Source organism: Pinus tabuliformis, chromosome 1_1 (genome assembly GCF_031772625.1).
Source record: "Pinus tabuliformis cultivar Carrire ecotype Pingquan chromosome 1_1, CPIR1, whole genome shotgun sequence".
Lineage (NCBI taxonomy): Eukaryota > Viridiplantae > Streptophyta > Pinopsida > Pinales > Pinaceae > Pinus > Pinus tabuliformis.
This window is the reverse complement of record NC_142297.1, coordinates 262,273,723-262,289,830: the sequence shown is the minus strand read 5'-3', so window position 1 is coordinate 262,289,830 and position 16,108 is coordinate 262,273,723. Positions and strand designations below refer to the sequence as shown.

The 16,108-nt window shown below is 37.7% G+C and overlaps 1 protein-coding gene across 1 annotated transcript; it reads left to right on the top strand.

Annotated features, from left to right (window-relative positions):
- The first annotated feature begins 10,550 nt into the window (after positions 1 to 10,550).
- LOC149212537 (disease resistance protein Roq1-like) lies at positions 10,551 to 15,357 on the top strand. The gene is made up of 4 exons (XM_089391874.1): positions 10,551 to 11,141; positions 11,248 to 12,340; positions 12,438 to 12,806; positions 12,963 to 15,357. The coding sequence occupies exons 1-4, from the start codon at positions 10,609 to 10,611 to the stop codon at positions 14,565 to 14,567; spliced, it is 3,600 nt and encodes a 1,199-aa protein (XP_089248000.1). The 5' UTR covers positions 10,551 to 10,608; the 3' UTR covers positions 14,568 to 15,357.
- Positions 15,358 to 16,108: the final 751 nt, after the last annotated feature.

Below are 16,108 nucleotides of genomic sequence, written 5' to 3'. Positions count from 1 at the left end.
AAGATTTTGGCTAATTGCAGTCCCAAAAGGAAAGCTTCATATTCAACCACATTATTTGTAACTTCGAAGTCAAGTTTGCATGATTGGGTGATATTTTCTTTTTTTCTGGTGAAATTAAAACTACACCTCCTACTCCATATTTTGTACAAGAACCATCAAAAAATAATTTCCATACATCAGTTTGATTTGATACGGTAATTTCAATTACATCTTTTATTTTAACTTGAGTTTCATGTATTTGGTTTGAAGAGAGTTGAAAGCAACCAAAATCCTAATCAATTGCATAAATGGGATGGTTCCTTGGCTGGTCTGTTTTGCAAATAGTGTGCACAAATCTTACCTCTCTATATAACCTTAGTTGTTCTCCCCCATAAACTGGAATAGTGGCATAAGACATATCCATCTGAAGAGTTCCCCTAATTTGGCACAACAAGACCTAGAAAGGAGCATTCCAAATTTGGGAGGAATATCTGTGACAACTATATCAAGCACTACACTTTTCACTGGAATTTGGGCAAGGGTGACTACTAAATCCTTAATCAATCCTAAGCAGGGCACCCTTTTAGAATCAAAGGTGTACAAGTCATGATAGGATCTAGTTATGTCAAGTTTCAAATGGTCCATGATAGTTTTTGGCATGAGGTTATGTGATGCTCCAGAATCAAGCATACAATTATATAACATGGAATCATTTGTCTTAAGAGTTACATAGAAAGGAGGCACTATTTCATCTATCATATCTGAGCTAGGACCAAAGACAATTGCTGGTTTTTCATCTTGCAGACTAATGATATCACTTTCAGCATCAACCTAGGTGTTTTGTATCCATTTGGAGACTTGATTTTTATACCCAGGGTTTTTGGAAAGTTCTGAAAGTGGAATTGGGATTTTAACTCTCTCTAACTCTTTTTCAACATTAAATGTAGTCAAAGCATTTTTATCATTTTGATCAGTATTAGTTGACTAATTTAATGGTCGAATAACAGTTGTTTGAGTTTCAGCAGCTTTGGTACGAGGTTCAATTATTGGAGTCTCCTTAGGAGGTCTTCTAGGGTCGGGTCTAGGCCTAAGATCATATCTCTAGTTCAACTCTACAATTAAACATTCAGAGAAAACATGGTATTTAGAAACCTGTGAGGATTCTTGATCTTCTTGAACTTGATTTTGTTGTGAGAGAGGAATAATAACTGTTTGATTGGAAGAAGTATTCACGTTATTGATATCTTCAGTAATATTCATAGTATTTTCATCAGGTTGTTGGTCATTTATCAGTAAAGGAGTGGGAACCTGCTGATCATTACTAGGTCTCTGAAGAATTTGTAATTGTGGATTCCTTTTATACTGACCTTGATTTTGATTTTGGGGTCTAGTAACTGTTTGTTGAACTATCCTAGATTGAGTCTCAATCTTGGAAATTCTATTAGATAGATTCCTAAGAAGAGAAGTTATTTCATCTATTTTAGAATAATCTGTTTTAGTCTTAGAAAAACTAGAGGAACTAGAGGCCTCTTGAATAGATTTGAGTTTTCTTTGGGCCTTTTCTTCTTTAACTTTCAAGGAAGTTGAAGCAGCCCTATTTTCTTCCACCTCTATAGCATTTGTTTTCATATATTCAAGAGTTGTTGAAGTTCTCTCTCTTAGAATTACAACAAAATCATCATCAAAGGCTTTAGAAAACCTAGACTTAGCTGCTGCTATAGGGGGTTTACAATCAGGGGGCATCTTATGATAAAGATAATTGAACCTTTTGATAAAATCTAATACAAGTTCACCAAATTTTCTTTTAAGTTCTTCAAACTCACTCAGAAAGTAAAGAGGATCTTTCTTCACACCCCATTGATTTTTAAATATGTTTGTAAGATCTTCCCAATTTCTAATGGAATTTAAAGGTAACTGCCTAAACCAGATTCTTACATTTCCTTCAAGTGACTGTACAAACAATCTCATGTAAACATCTTCTTGTTCGATATTCATGTTGTCTGCAAAGTCTAGAAAAGCTTGAAGATGGTCCTCAGCAGAGGGACTAGTTTCTCCATTATACCTAGGAATGTATTTCAAGTACCCAACTGGGAATGCATCGAGGTTAGCAGGTAAGACTAAAGCTGCATATATAGCCTATACAATAGGTCGGAATGCCATAGTAGAAGGTGGTGTATGAGGTGCTTGTGTGGATGAAGAAGAAGAAGATGAAGAAGAGTTAGAAGAAGGTGATTGAGGGGGTGTGTGACTATGTGGAGGTGAAGAAGGAGGGGGTCTCCTGAATAACTTTAAAGGAGTCTTAAGAACTAACTTTGGGACCTGTGAATAAATACCCTCTTTTGTTTCAAAGAGTGGATTTGAATATACAAAGAGGGTCTCTTTAGGTTCTTCAGAAGTAGAAGCTTCAGGGCGTTTAGAAGTGGAAGGAAATTAATAAGTGGTAGGGGATATGAAATTTGTGGGTTTGTATTCAGGTAAATAAACACCCAAGTCAGACTCAGTTTTAGGTGATCCTAGTGGTAAAGGGGGTTCTTGATGTGTTTCAAAAGAATGAATGAGGAAATATGAATCTAAATCAACTCCCCTATCTAATAGTTCAGAAACCCTAGGAGGTATTTGTGTCAAATCAAGATCAGATGGAATATTACTAAAAGGATCAAATGATACTAAATCTTCATACTGCAAGGTTGAAGAGGAAGAAGAAGATGGTTGATGAATCCTTTTAGAACTGGCTTTTCTCAGAAGTTTTTCAGGATCTAATAGAGGATTAACTAAGTCAGATTCTGAATGAGATCTGGTGTGCTTAAAAGGTGTCAGTTTGGGCTAGTGGAGTCGCCAGGTGAAGGATTTTAACCTTTCTAGACCTTTAATCGCCTTAAAGAAATAGAATGACTATCGTTGCCCCACGAAGACTTAATGAAATTGGAATCCCCGACAACGGTGCCAGATTGATGTTGTACCTCTGAGATGATAATGGTCAGCTATTATGCCAGAGCATCTAAGATAATTGTTTTGGGGGTTTTGTTTTAATTTGGAGGACCAATGAATGAAACAGATGTAACACTATAATTCCTAACCTTGTGAATAATATTAATACCAAAGCAGAGGGCTGCTATAAAATTCCACACAGTAATACAACTTGAATAGTGGTGAACAGAAACAAAGAAATAATATGATTATCAGAGTTTTCAGACTGAAAATTAAATAATCATAAGTATGAAAAACTTTAAACTATGTTCAGAAGGTTCAAGAGAATATGCTTAAGCTTACAAAAGATGTTGATGATTTATTGATTCAGAGGGAATTAATTAAACAAACAGTCCATTTATTCATTCTCTTTATAAATTATCACTTCAGAAGCTTATAGGAATAAATTGAAACCCAATTATTCCTACCTAGTTATCTCTGTAAGACATAAGAATATGAAGAAAAACATAATGTGTAATATTTGAAAAACTTACAGGAAACACAAACTGTGTAAAACAAGATTCAGAATCCTTTGCTTTGTATTAAGGCTCCAAAAAATTCAAGTACATCAAATGCCTAGAAATACTTCATCAAGGGTGCAACCCTTTAATAACTCATGAAGAGAGTTATTTATATATCAGTAGAACTAAGAAAATATCCTAAATTGTTTTTACAAAAATAGATTATTATAAAATCAAAATAAAGACTGCTAGTTGATCTGGCACTATTTTGATGTTGTGTTGTTGGTGACTATCACTGAAAAAACTGAAAATTGTTGAAGTTGGCTAACTGTTCCTGTTATTTAGGTTTTTTTGTATTTTAGACTTTGATCTTTTGCCCTTTAAGCTGCTTGGTTTTTTGGTCTTCACGTTGGATGTCATATTCACTTATGACCTTTAATTTGATACACTTTCATCTTATACTCTTTGACCTTGTTGACATGTCAATATCCTATACTGTGCTTTTTACTTTTACTGTACATTTCAAGTTTTCATTGTGTATTTCAAAAGTAAATCATTTAGTTTTTCACATGTCTCATCATCTGGTAGTTCGATATTGATCATCTTCCCGTATATTTCATATGTTTGTCTTTTAACTGTATGCTTCATCTGCCTCCTCTGTTTTAACATTTACTTTCTATGTGTAAATGATTTCTTCTTTGTTTTAACCATTACTATGTAAATTGTTTCCTTCTGCTCTGTGATAATTGTCTTTTTCTTCTGAATAAAGGCTTTTGAATGGATTTCCTTGTGAATCTTGGAGTAAATAGGTTTTCAGATTAGTATCAAATTTTTTATCCAAACTTCTGGCCTTCTGCTAAGCACCTGCAAAATACAATAATTTATTAATAAAAACACAGGTTGGCAGGGAGGTGATAATGCTTTGAGAGAACAGGAAAGTGTGCGGACGGAGTCCTGACAATGTTTGGATGGTAATCGGAGGTTAAATTGGGTTGCAGAGGTTTAGGGTGGTGCAGGAAGGGTTAGACAGGTTTCACTGTATAAACAGGTGAAAAGAGCGAAAATGAGGGACTTTGGCATTTAAACGGGAAACTTTAACTTTGGCGTGGAAATTCATAATGTGAACAGTGAGTGGTTTCATCGTACGCGAGGAGGCAGTTTCCAAGGCCATCGCACTGCTTTTAATAGTCGGGCAGTATTTCCCCGAGAGCATGCGAGTTAACGTGACACTGCCACATAGCCAAAAGGGGCCCGAGCAAAACCACGAATCTTGCATGCTCTCGAGCCTTTAAAGCTCAGAAAATAAATGAACACGATATGGATGTGCACCGTTAGATCTGGGGGTGAAACATGTAACAACTATCGCGCAGTAAAGCTACACGGAGGGCAGAGGCAAGGAGATTAGTGGGGCCCGAGGGATAATTACAAAGGATTTGTAATTATTTAATAATAAAGCGACGATTACATATGCGAGTTTATGGAGTGGGACTAGGGTTAACTCCGGCGGGGTTTATTTAACCCCACCAAGGGTGGTGGGTTAAAAGAGTTTTTATATCGGGAAAATGGTGATTTGCGCAATTAATTTAAATAAAGCGGGGATAAACAAAACTTAGGCTAAAAGGGGTTTTATGGGTTTTTAGGAAAAATATGGTATGGCAGAGTTAATAAAGTAATGTGGGGGTAAAGTGAGGCGGTAAGTAGTTTCAGGATTTTAAGTCCTGAAACACTAAAAGGCGGATAAGGCTGTTTAAGTGGGAGGTATAGAAAACTGCCTATTTCAGAACCCCCCTCCTCCCCCGCTGATAAAGTTCGGACGACGAATGAGGGCCAAAAAGGGTAGTGGGCCATCAGATGAGGGAAGGATGTGTGAGAGGAGAGGTGAGGTAGTGGGTGTTTAACACATGAGCGGAGGGGGGAATAAAAGTTAGGATAAGGGTATTTATGGGTTTTTTTTGGTGAAATAGGGAAATTAATAAGGGGAAAGTGGTTTTTTCAAAGGGGAAAGGGTTTCACACTAGGAAAAAGGGGTTTTTGGGTAAGGGAATGAGTTTGGAGTGTAATTTGCTAGGAAAATGTGTGAAACCAAGGGGCAAAGGTGAAAATGAAGGGAAAGGGATATTATTAAGAAATGATGGGATAATGGGGAAATTAGTAAGTATGTAGTGGGGGATGAAAAAAAATGAAGGGAAGTTAATCAAATCAGCTATTGAACATCTTTTCACTTTCATAACTACTCCTGCACACTGAAACACATGATCAATCATGATAAATGTGCTTATGCTTTAATCAACTTTGTACTTCTGTAACCTTTCTTCTACCTACCCTTTACTTACCCTAACATTTTTTCTTCTCTTTATTTGGTGCATTTAAGCTAGCAAACCCTTTCTTTCCTTTTCTTTTTTGAAAAACAAACTATCTAATTCTAACCTTATAACATCCAAGGGCTCAAATTAAAGTGATAAGCTCCTTATTATTCTCTACCTAACTACTGATCTGCCAAGATTAAACAGTTTGGCTATATATTTTATTCTCTAACTATAAACCTGAAATTTAAAGCATGAACTAGTCAGGATTAAACTATTTGACTATCATGGGTTGCGGCATTTATGACAAGCTGCACACAACTATTGTTTTGCATAATAAAGTAAAAAGTTGTGGTACTTGAACTTGCACACTTTCATAATCTGTTTTTTACTTTTCTCTCTAACATAACATTTTCTTTTTGCCTTTATTTTTTAGGCTATCTATTCTAACATTTTCTTTGATATGGATATATTTATCAAAATATTTCCTAACATTTTTATTCAGTATTCTTTTTGTCCATATCCTAGCTTAACATTTTTTGAAAAATATTTTCATTTTTTGACTAATTGATTTTAACTTACCAAAACCAAAAAATGCTACAACACTTTCTATATAGAGGAGTCTAAGAGGTCACAATATAATCAGAGAATACATAACAATAATATTGTAAGGGCACAACAATAACAATAGTGGTCCTCTATGGGGCACAATAATAATAATATGGGGACTACATGGGCACAACAATACAATAAGGGGGTTGGACTAATAACAATAAAGGGCTACACTAGTAGTATAGGGACCTAACACGTTGATTACTGCACACCCTAACTAGGACATTTGGATATGATATTAGAATATAATCCACATATCCATAACATTACAATATAATTTGTAGATGATTGGAAAAGGGGGGCTTCATTTAAATTCCAACGCATTAAAGTAAATTATGTTATTTATGTTCGGAGTAACAAGCTTTGCACAGCGTAAACATCATTCCTACGAAATTTTAAGCTACATCCTCAATTTCCTCGATATTTGTTGTTATGGATCCACTCTTTTGACATCAATTTCGCATTGTAAGGTCTATACTATTGATCTTCTGTTGGATGAAGACATCATCTTTTCAATCTCTACAATTTGATTTAAAACACATTGGGTTGAACAAGATTTACAACACAATGACTTTGATTCTCTAACATCATTGTGAGTTGTCATTAAGTTTTGTTGCTCGGGGGTCTCTCAAACCACTAATGATTTTGTTGTTGGGCCCGCCTATTCATATGCTCCAAAAACTATGGTTTTTATAGACGGCTCGCTTGTTCTTCCGCTCCAAACACTATGGTTTTCTAGATGGGTCTGCCCATCTCTACTTCAAATGTTTTTGTATATATATTCAAGGGTTCAAAAAAACCCAAAACACTATGGACAAGCCCTTTTCACCCTAAATTGCAAATGCTAGTTTAAGAATTGATCGACAAAAATGTTTGATTAAAATTACGAAATGACTCCAACAACCTGTCATCGAGAGGGATGGGTGTATATGTACACATTAAATCCCTCACCACTGGTATATCATTCATTAAATAGTCACCTGCCCATAAAATAAAATGTTCACTTTGCCTTTCCAGTCTAATTTCCACGGGTTTTACATTCAAGTGTTGTTGTGGTGGTGAAAGCCATCAATTGTGCCTCCCCAAACTTGCTTCGTTGTGTGTCGATCAATTCACTGTGAAAGAAAAAAAGTACAAAACGCATGCGGACTATAATTCATCGTCATCCATTCAAAAGCCAATATTAGACACTAGTCATGGACTAGATGCTCAAATAGCGGTATTCGCCCCCTCGAAAAAGAAAAAGCAATTGAATGGGGACCACTACCCTTTGGGAATATTTGGTTTACTTTTATGTTGCCACCAAGTATCACACAAATCACTCATAAAGTTGTACACCATTGTATTGATGGTTAGAATCAATGATCAAATTTGAAGGGCTAGTCTTAATTTCAATTTGAAGGGCATATATTCATCAAACACTTCTATAATGAAAAGCTAAAAAATATATTATTTCTACATTTCTTTTTTAATCATTTTTTTTTCTATTAAATAAATTAGACTTAAAACTATGCTATTAGAAGATATCACATTATGAAAATATCAAATAGATAATATAATGGGATCTAAAAATTATGAAAAATGATTAGAATTGCAATTTCTTATAACTGTTTGCATTTATTAAATAACAAAATGGTTTCATTATTCTTAAAAATAGTTATGATATTCAAATTATGCATTCTTAATAATTAATATATGTGATTCAAGCCACTCTTCTAAAGTTTAACTAAAAAAATTCCAAGCAATAAAAAACTATACATAAAACTAACTCACCAGCCTAGTTGTGGTTGATGTCTCTCTTGGCTAGATGAGAGATTTTAGAATTACCTTGAAATCATATTGAATGAACTTGTTGTTGTCATTATACTTATGAATAGGTTAATGGTAAGGAACTGTTATTCACATTAATTGTGGTTTACTCATACAATGACAGTTTTTCTCTCAACTTTTCCAGCATCAAAAAGACATTGAACATGGACATTACATGCAAATACAAGAAACCCAACAACACCTAGAAACATATTGAGAAGAAGCAACAAATTATTGATTCAACACAACAATATTCAAGTAAGCACTGCCATGAACAAATAGAACACATGCCATGAACAAATAAAACACGTGGGAAGTTCAAAATCTTGAGCCTACCATCTCTATCTTTCTTAATTGGAATCCATTCTACCATTCTTTCTGCAATAGAAATCAATGCTAACATAAGAGCAAGACCTAGGTGGATACAAAACATATGATTTATCATACGTCCATCTCCCCTTGAAGAGATCAAGTAGAGCTGCATTCTTGTTGAAGGACATGTTTGTGCCCTTTCCTCCCATGGGCGCATTATTAACACTCTTGTTATGTATCTTTGGAATAGGGTTTCTGTAATATTCTTACCAATTAATTATGTCTCATTGTTCCTCTCAGTTACAGGAGGAGATCTTGGAGAAGATCATATTCAAACACACTTTAGATATCTTTTAACTATATGTTTGGCATTAAATGCTTCTTGATTGCAGGCACCCATTAGTCCTATTATTTACGCGAGAGCATACTAGTAGGAAATTCAATGGATATGTACATGGTGTCTAGCTTTCACTTAAATCTTAATCTTTATCTTAGTGCCTATAATATAAATCTTGAGTTGATATGTTTGTTTATATAAATATTATAGTTGTATAAAAAAAGAGTCTTCTATGGAGGGGAGGAATTACCCGGTTAAAAGTGGCTGGAATCTAGGCAAAATTGTTTCAAAAAATCTTGCTCTAGTAGTGTTTGAATCATGTTTTTGATGGTGGAAATAGATTCAGCACCATCAAAAACCTCTAGAACACCCAAAATATTGAAATTTGACTACTATAACTTAGATTTAGGAAAATTCCTGCTAGCTTTTATCAAAACAGTCCCGCCGTAAAATAAATGCTTAGATATAATTATTTCGAATTTGATTGTGTTTCATAAACAAGCATTGATACAGTGAATGTGGTGGTGAAGAGGAATAAATGGGGTGAGCAAACGCGTTGATGTTCATCCCACCTTAGACGTGCATTTCAAAATAGACATCCAGAAGGTGAAATGTCCATGAGTGGAAGCAATTTTGGTTCATCCACACAACTTAACAAAGTAAGTTGGAATGTGGTCATGTGTATCGTGGCTGTGTGCTTTTGCTGAAAAAATTAAAACTAAAAAATATTATTTTCATGCGAATTTCAGGACGACAGTTTGGGGATATAAGTTGTTCGTTTAAAGTTATTAGTACGCACTCTGGCCTTCATCAATGACATTTGGTGACATTTGGTTTTATTATTATTATCATTGACGAATCGAGCTTATCAGAATTGCAGAATTTCCAGGAAGCTGCAATGCGGATGTCAGATGCGGATTAATTATCATTTAGACCATTGCCTCGGCTCAAGTCATAGCTCTACAAATCAATCTACAACCTTGATGTGATGTTCATGAAATTTCTGTGAAACCGCCCACCGACATATTTTATTGGTTATTGGTTCATGGAGTCTGAGCCTACAGGAATAGTAGATATCCTGTAATTTTCAGAAATGGCCGCCAGACGAGGATCCCTTCACAGCGAATTTTATAATAATATTTAAATTGTTTAAAAAACCCGTAGATATCAAAATTAAAATTTCCTTTTGACGCGTAATTTTCGCTGAGCACTTCTCTGACGTGTTCAATTTTGGGAGTATATTCTTCATCGATGTATTCGCACATCGCTCACGGCGCTGTACTCCCCCACCAGTGGTAGTGACAACCATCAATTGTGTGGCCCCTCGGTGACAACCATCAATTGAATTTCAAAATAGGCAAAACACATAAGTTTTTATTAAAATATTTTTATATAGTTAATTGAATTTATCTTAAAGATGCTTGTTATACTCTCACCTAAAATTTAATTCCGACCAATCAAATAATGAACTTTATTATTACTGTAATCTGATGATAATCTTTTGATAATGACCGTCTATACACAAAAGAAATAGATAAGTCTATACACACGGGGTTAGCATCTCTGTGGAAGGCTAAATGGCCTATACAGGCACTAGAAGTCGTTGACGGTCAGCATATAGTTTGAATAACGTGTCCGAGAATTTAGTGGTCGATATGGGGATTGGTTCCTTAATTATAAAGAATAAAAATGGAGAAAACCCGCACATAGTTCAGTGGTAGGGTTAATGTGTGTGCGTATAGAAGGATACCACTGCACACCGATCGTCACGACAATCTCAGTGCGCTTCTGAAACCATAACTTATTTACTTCTGTTTTCCAGTTTGCAATGGCTGCATCGTCTTCCATCGTTGCCTCTGCCTCCATCGCTCCTCATCCCAGCAACAATCAGTGGTACGAAGTGTTTATAAGCCACAGAGGTATTGATACGAAGAAAACCTTCGCTAGGTCTCTATACCTTCGCCTTCTCGAAAACGGAGTGAGGGCCTTTCTGGATGAGAAGGAGATGCAAAAAGGATACGATTTTCCTTCTCAAATAAAACAAGCTATCAGCACCGCCTCTGTCCACGTCGCCATCTTGTCTCGCAGATATGCTGAATCAAATTGGTGCCTAGATGAGCTCGTACAAATGTTGCAGACAGGGGCTCCTACCATTCCTGTCTTTTACGGTGTCCCGCCCTATGAGGTTCGGTGGACGCGCGGTAAAAAGGGAAAATATGCTGAAGACCTAGAAAACCTGGCAAAGAAGAAAACACACGAAAAGCAGCCACGAAATGGCTCCAAGAAGATTAAAAAGTGGAGAAATGCACTTTCTCGGGTCGCAGACTTCAGCGGTTTTGAGATGGAGGCGTGCAATATTGGGTGAGAACTCAACCTTCCATCGCTTTTGATATGGTAGTATTTTATGTTTAATAAATAGAAATAGATGATTTCTCACAATTCTATTTATGTTCTTCTGAATTACTAGCGAGGAGGTGGAGGTGGAGCTGCTAGATAAGGTGGTTAAACGTCTGCTGGACATACTGAAAAAGGAAAAACCAGATTTGCACGTCGCCAAATTTCCAACAGGTTTGGACGAGAAACTGAGAGATTTTGAAGATAAAGTGGGATTGCAGCAACAGCAGAGTGGGAGATCTCAGATGTTGGGGATCTGGGGTTTAGGTGGCATAGGAAAGACTACACTGGCTAAAGAATTTTACAATAGGAGAAAATCTGATTTTCAGAAATCGTGCTTTTTGCATGACGTCAAAGATAAGGAGGCTAAAGAGATGCAGAGAGAACTTCTTAAAAGTTTGACCGGAAAAGATGAGCCAGTAAAGATTGTTGACATAGGTACAGAGATGCTCAAAGAGCATCTCAAATCTTGTAATGCCTTAGTTATATTAGATGATGTAGATAATGTGAATCAAGTAGAAGAACTTTTGCCAGTTGAAATCCGCGATCTCCACCCGCATAGCTTAATAGTGATCACATCGAGAGATAAGCAAATTCTCATAAGCTCAAAAGTTGAAAACTCATCCATTTATTGGTTAAGAGAGCTTAACCCAGACCACTCACGAGTTCTCTTCTGCTCCTACGCCTTCAGCCAGCCGTATCCAAGGCCAAAATTTGAATCTTTAGTAGATCGGTTTTTAAAAGCTTGTGAGGGATTGCCCCTCTCTTTAAAGGTATTTGGGTCATTTCTTTATGGAAGAGACCAATCTGACTGGGAAGATGAATTGGGGAGTCTCCAACACATACTTCCGGACGAAATCCATAATAGGTTTAAAATAAGTTATAATAAACTTAGTTTTCAGGAAAAACAAATATTCTTAGACATAGCATGCTACTTCATAGGAATAGACAAAGAGACGGCCATAGGAATATGGAACAGCTCAGGCTGGAGAGGAAGGAAGGGTTTTCAAACTCTCCAAAATAAATGTTTAGTAACAGTGGACAGTTTGAACAGGATACTTATGCATGACCACGTTAGGGATTTGAGAATAGAATTTGCTGAGTCTTCGGATCCGCGTCGACTTTGGCGTCAGACTAAGAACGTCGTTGGTAATTTGTTAGATTCTGTAAGTGTTCAGTTATTCAGTCCTTTATAAATTATGACTTTTGGATCGATTATTGAATGAACATGTAATAACGATTGTTCTTTTTAACAATGGATAGGAAATAAGGTCTGTGCCTGTGCGGGGAATTACGATGGTTCACGGTGAACATGATGAAGATAATGTTTTTGGCGTTGATGCTACTGATAAAGCTGTTCTGGAAAGGATTTTCAGGAATTTGAAAATTCTTGATACTGAAAATGATCTCTTGGAATGCATTTTGAGGAAGGTGGAGTTACCAAATATCTGGTGGCTCAGATGGACAAACTGCTTTTTGAGGAAGGTGGAGTTACCAAATGTCTTGTCGCTCACATGGAGAGAGTGTCCCCACTCGACCCTGCCTTCCTGGGTTGGTGTGAAGAATTTAAAGTATCTAAATGTGTCCTACAGCGAATTAAACACACTGTGGGAAAGGGAAGGCGAATTACAGGTAAATAGGAATTTGTTGTGTCAAGATTGTATATTTAGTCGCTATTAAGATTCACCACAACGTATCGAATGAATTAGAAAGGTTATGTAGAAGAAAATCAAGATACACATAAACATTTTGTTGTGTTTGAACTACGTGAACATTTTGTTTTCGCAGGAACCCCTCGAGTTGGAGAACCTATGGGCAGAGGGATGTGTGCAGCTGAAGAACATACGGGGCTTGGAGCGGTGTACAAGACTTCGAATCCTCAGTATCTCTGGCTGCTCTGAGCTAGAGGAGCTGCCATGTATGGCAGCATTGGTATGTTTGGAAGATCTAGATGCCGGTGATTGTGTGCAGCTGAAGAGAATCAGGGGGCTGGAGCATGCAACAAAGCTTCGAAAGCTAAGTGTCGAAGGGTGGTCCCAGTTACAAGAGCTGCCGGGTATGGAAGCATTGTTATGTCTGGAGCAGCTATGGGCAAGGGGATGTGCGCAGCTGAAGAACATACGGGGCTTGGAGCGCTGTACAAGACTTCGAATCCTCAGTATCTCTGGCTGCTCTGAGCTAGAGGAGCTGCCATGTATGGCAGCATTGGTATGTTTGGAAGAGCTATGGGCCCGAGATTGTGTGAAGCTGAAAAGAATCAAGGGGCTGGAGCATGCGACAAAGCTTCGAAAGCTAATTGTCGAAGGGTGGTCCCAGTTACAAGAGCTGCCGGGTATGGAAGCATTGTTATGTCTGGAGGAGCTATGGGCAAAGGGATGTGTGCAGCTGAAGAACATACGGGGCTTGGAGTGGTGTACAAGACTTCGAATCCTCAGTATCTCTGGCTGCTCTGAGCTAGAGGAGCTGCCATGTATGGCAGCATTGGTATGTTTGGAAGAGCTATGGGCCAAGGATTGTGTGAAGCTGAAGAGAATCAAGGGGCCGGAGCATGCGACAAAGATTCGAAAGCTAAGTGTCGAAGGGTGCTCCCAGTTACAAGAGCTACCGGGTATGGAAGCATTGTTATGTCTGGAGGAGCTATGGGCAAAGGGATGTGTGCAGCTGAAGAACATACGGGGCTTGGAGCGGTGTACAAGACTTCGAATCCTCAATATCTTTGGCTGCTCTGAGCTAGAGGAGCTGCCATGTATGGCAGCATTGGTATGTTTGGAAGATCTATATGCCGGTGATTGTGTGCAGCTGAAGAGAATCAGGGGGCTGGAGCATGCAACAAAGCTTCGAAAGCTAAGTGTCGAAGGGTGGTCCCAGTTACAAGAGCTGCCGGGTATGGAAGCATTGTTATGTCTGGAGCAGCTATGGGCAAGGGGATGTGTGCAGCTGAAGAACGTACGGGGCTTGGAGCGGTGTACAAGACTTCGAATCCTCAGTATCTCTGGCTGCTCTGAGCTAGAGGAGCTGCCATGTATGGCAGCATTGGTATGTTTGGAAGAGCTATGGGCCCGAGATTGTGTGAAGCTGAAAAGAATCAAGGGGCTGGAGCATGCGACAAAGCTTCGAAAGCTAAGTGTCGAAGGGTGGTCCCAGTTACAAGAGCTGCCGGGTATGGAAGCATTGTTATGTCTGGAGGAGCTATGGGCAAAGGGATGTGTGCAGCTGAAGAACATACGGGGCTTGGAGCGGTGTACAAGACTTCGAATCCTCAGTATCTCTGGCTGCTCTGAGCTAGAGGGGCTGCCATGTATGGCAGCATTGGTATGTTTGGAAGATCTAGATGCCAGTGATTGTGTGCAGCTGAAGAGAATCAGGGGGCTGGAGCATGCAACAAAGCTTTGAAAGCTAAGTGTCGAAGGGTGGTCCCAGTTACAAGAGCTGCCGGGTATGGAAGCATTGTTATGTCTGGAGAAGCTATGAGCAAAGGGATGTGTGCAGCTGAAGAACATACGGGGCTTGGAGCGGTGTACAAGACTTCGAATCCTCAGTATCTCTGGCTGCTATGAGCTAGAGGAGCTGCCGGGTATGGAAGCATTGATATGTCTAGAGGAGCTATGGGCATACGGATGTGTGCACCTGATGAACATACGGGGATTGGCACAGTGTACAAGGCTTCGAATCCTATCTGTCCCAGGATGCTCCCAGTTAGAAGAGCTGCCGGGTATGGAAGCATTGCTATGTCTGGAGGAGCTATGGGCAGGCAGATGTGTGCACCTGAAGAACATACGGGTCTTGGCGCGGTGTACAAGACTTCGAATCCTCAGTATCTTTGGCTGCTCTGAGTTAGAAGAGGTGGAAGGTGTTGAACATTTGTCGCTCGAGATGCTTAATGTCTCTAAATGTCACAGATTACAGTGTCCAGTGTGGGAGTAGTGGACCAGGCGGCGCGGATAATTGAAGGAAGGCATAGCAAGAGAAGAAATTTGGCAATGAGAGGGTTCATTCCAAAGGGTCTGTATCTGGCAACTTTTATCGGTTCGCATTAAGCTGTTTTTGACTGGTGTAAGATCTTTCACAAACGAATCACAAGCTAGCTTAGTACATTGTTACGGCTTTCATTCAGAGCGTATGAATTGATTCTGTTGGTTCTAGAAAAATTGATCCGGGTTATTAGTCAAATTTGCTCAACATTCCGTTATATTATATTAGCTATTCCGGGTTTGGTAGCTATTTATATTATAATCGTTATTAAATGTTGATAGTAATAATTTTTCTTTTGATTTTGTTGTTTTAATTAAATCAATTATCTAATAATTTTTCTTTTGATTTTGTTGTTTTAATTAAATTAATTATTTAATAAGATGTTTAAATTCTGTATTTTCACAGAATATCGATTTGATTTCAATTGGTACATATTGTATCCCAAACAATTTTGATGATTTGATTTCAATTGGTACCAAACAATTTTGTGAAGAATATCAAAATAAAAGAGAATGAAATAATCAAATTTATTAAAAAGTGTTTTTTGTTAATTTAATTTAATATAATATAATATAATATAATATAATATAATATAATATGATGATGATGGTTAATGTCTATTGAGACTAAACTTTGGGCTATCGGATATAAAGAAACGAATTATTTAGTTTGATTTAAGATTTTATTTTTATGCTCAAAAAGCTTGGAGAGAAGCCTCCCCAGCTCACTGTAATTTTGACAACGTAAAAGGCTAGGAAGGTCAGTGTTGCAACAAATATTTTGAAACTGAGATTTAATGTGGTTGTATGCGGGGCACTCTAAGAGGAAGTGATTTTCATCCTCGATGTTCATATTCTCACAAAGATGGCAGAACCTTTCTATCCATAGTGTTTTAGGAACTCCCCAACGACCCATTTCACTATGAATCTCATGAGAGTTCGTTTTAATCTTGGCTATATTAA

Coding starts and splice junctions, on each gene's coding strand:
- LOC149212537 (XM_089391874.1), top strand. CDS start 10,609: ATGGCTGCATCGTCTTCCATCGTTGCCTCTGCCTCCATCGCTCCTCAT. Junction 11,142..11,247: donor ATGGAGGCGTGCAATATTGG/GTGAGAACTCAA, acceptor CTGAATTACTAG/CGAGGAGGTGGAGGTGGAGC. Junction 12,807..12,962: donor AAAGGGAAGGCGAATTACAG/GTAAATAGGAAT, acceptor TTGTTTTCGCAG/GAACCCCTCGAGTTGGAGAA.